The 2,201-nt window shown below is 58.7% G+C and overlaps 1 protein-coding gene across 1 annotated transcript; it reads right to left on the bottom strand.

Annotated features, from left to right (window-relative positions):
- Positions 1 to 1,527: 1,527 nt before the first annotated feature.
- On the bottom strand, positions 1,528 to 1,743 carry MNEG_5097 (hypothetical protein; the record flags this gene model as incomplete). Its single annotated transcript, XM_014046428.1, has 1 exon — positions 1,528 to 1,743. The coding sequence occupies one exon, from the start codon at positions 1,741 to 1,743 to the stop codon at positions 1,528 to 1,530; it is 216 nt and encodes a 71-aa protein (XP_013901882.1).
- Between the last annotated feature and the right edge of the window lie 458 nt (positions 1,744 to 2,201).

The raw sequence follows: 2,201 nt of genomic DNA, 5'->3' as shown, positions 1-2,201 counted from the left end.
TGAGGTCGCCTGGCACTTTGGCCCCTGCACTGTGAGGAGGTGCTGCGGGCCCCACCATCACGACTTGGTAGAAGTTTGTCAACACCACAAAAAAACGGGGAGGGGCTTTCAATCAACCCCTGCTTGCCACATGGGGCTAGGCAGGAGCAGTGTTTTTGACTAGAGTTGAACATGTGATTATCCTGCCTGTACACCACCACACACCCCTGTACACACACCTCCATGTCACAAATGCTCACTATTCATGTAAAAGCTATGTGATTTTGCAATCCTCGAAGTTCAAGGTGATGCGGGCGGCATGGTGTGATTTGATGCAGCAAAGAGCAGCCGGGATCTTGCTGCAACACTCAACTGTCATCTTGCCCCGGCTCTCGCGTCAATTTCCGCCAATGACTGACAGGTGCCTGCCTGATGAGAGTGCATTGGTGGTGTGGAGTTGCAATGGCTTACCTCTGTAGGCTAAATGCGGCAGCAGTGGGGCACCTGCAGAGGGGCTCTATTTCCAGACTGAAACCGGAGCGGGCCCCTGCTGCTATGATGCAGGAGCACCAAACGATCTTGACCAGCATCCTGGTGGTTTGTCGCTGCTAAACACGTGCGCTATCATACCAGTGTAAATGATGGTCGGGGGGGTATACTTCTGGTAATTACGTGTAACGTTTCGCATGCACGGTGTAAACAGCGCGTTCAGATCTCATAGATCACGTTTCGCCGACACAGATGGGCAATATAGCCGCGCTGCTGTTGCTAAAAAGCCTTTCAAGGGAGCTGACAGGTTTTTCGTACATCACGCTTGTCGCTCAACAAAGGCGGTCGACGCCTCTGTGACTGCAGCGATGGCAGTCGGTGACACAGGCGTTGCTGCTTGCTGACGCGTGCCCTTTGCACCCGTTTATACGCAGCCATAGATTTGGGCGGGCGTGTGGATGAGGTACAGGACCTCATTGACCCAATCACATTCCTCAGGTATGGTGTTGCTGCTGTCTGGCGCGCCTCGCCAGTCCTTGGTGACATCTCGGTGTGCAGCTGTCCTGAGTGGTAGCATCAGTGCTGTAAAAGCAGGCCTGCCCTTGCTCCTCACGCGTCGCGCCCCCTCTCCCCCCCCCCTGGGGCAGGGAGTACGTGGGTCCAAACAAGCCCCTCATAATTCGCGGTGGTGTTGCCCACTGGCCGGCGCTGCGGCGCTGGACGCGCCCCTACCTGGCCGATCTGGCAGGGCCCTCCCCAGTGTCCGTCGATGTCACGCCAAACGGCCGCGGCGATGCTGTGACACCCTACGGTGCAGGGAGCGCAAGTCTAATTCCATAATTGCTTGCCAAGTACCAACCTGCAGCATTGGCACCTAGCTTCTGACGGGGCAAACGCTTTCATGTTGGCTAGTTGCAGATAGCGCGCAGCTTACCACCCGGTTTCTGACACTCCTGCCCCTGGCACGTGTGAACCCTCACAGTGGCCTCTGATGGATCGACTCAGCTGTGCTTTTGCACACCCCACCAGAGACGCATGACCCTTGGGCAGTTCTTCGAGCTATTTTTTGCCAGCCGGGCGGCAGGGCAGGAGGAAGCGGCTGATGCCAGCAGGGACAGGCTTGTTGAGCCGCAGGGGGATGGCGATGCAGGGCAGGTCGAGGCCCGAGAGGAGCGGGTCAAAGACCACAGACAGCAGCAGCAGCAGCAGCAGCAGCAGCAGCAGCAGCAGCTTGAAGACGGGCACGAGCAGGAACAGCAAGGGCGGGGCCCCCATTGCGAGGTGCCGTACCTTCAGCACCAGAACAGGTGGCTCTCGCCGCCAGCTTTGGTTGTGCTGGGTTGACCTGCGTGCACGCATGTATCCCAACCACCTGCTCCCTGGGCGTCTGCGCTTGCCTTGTGACCAAGGCTCAGTCCTACTCTCCCCTGAAACACCGCCATCGATCCCAATGCCGCTGGCCTCCAGCAATCTCACAGAGGAGCTGCCCATGCTGCTGCCAGACGTGGAGGAGCAGCTGCCCTGGGCTGCAGAGGCCTTTGAGGCGGCCCCTGACGCCGTCAACGTGTGGATAGGCGACCAGCGGGCTGCCACCACATTCCACAAGGCGAGTGACATGAGACCGCAGTGGGAGGGGATTAATAGAGCTGTGTGCGCCCACCTTCAGGGTGGCAGGTGCAGCTCATCAGGTGGCCAGCTCACCAGCGCATCCGTGTGCAGCGCTCACCACCACT

Source organism: Monoraphidium neglectum (assembly GCF_000611645.1).
Source record: "Monoraphidium neglectum strain SAG 48.87 unplaced genomic scaffold scaffold00743, whole genome shotgun sequence".
In the NCBI taxonomy this organism is placed as follows: domain Eukaryota; kingdom Viridiplantae; phylum Chlorophyta; class Chlorophyceae; order Sphaeropleales; family Selenastraceae; genus Monoraphidium; species Monoraphidium neglectum.
This window is presented reverse-complemented; position numbering and strand designations above follow the sequence as displayed.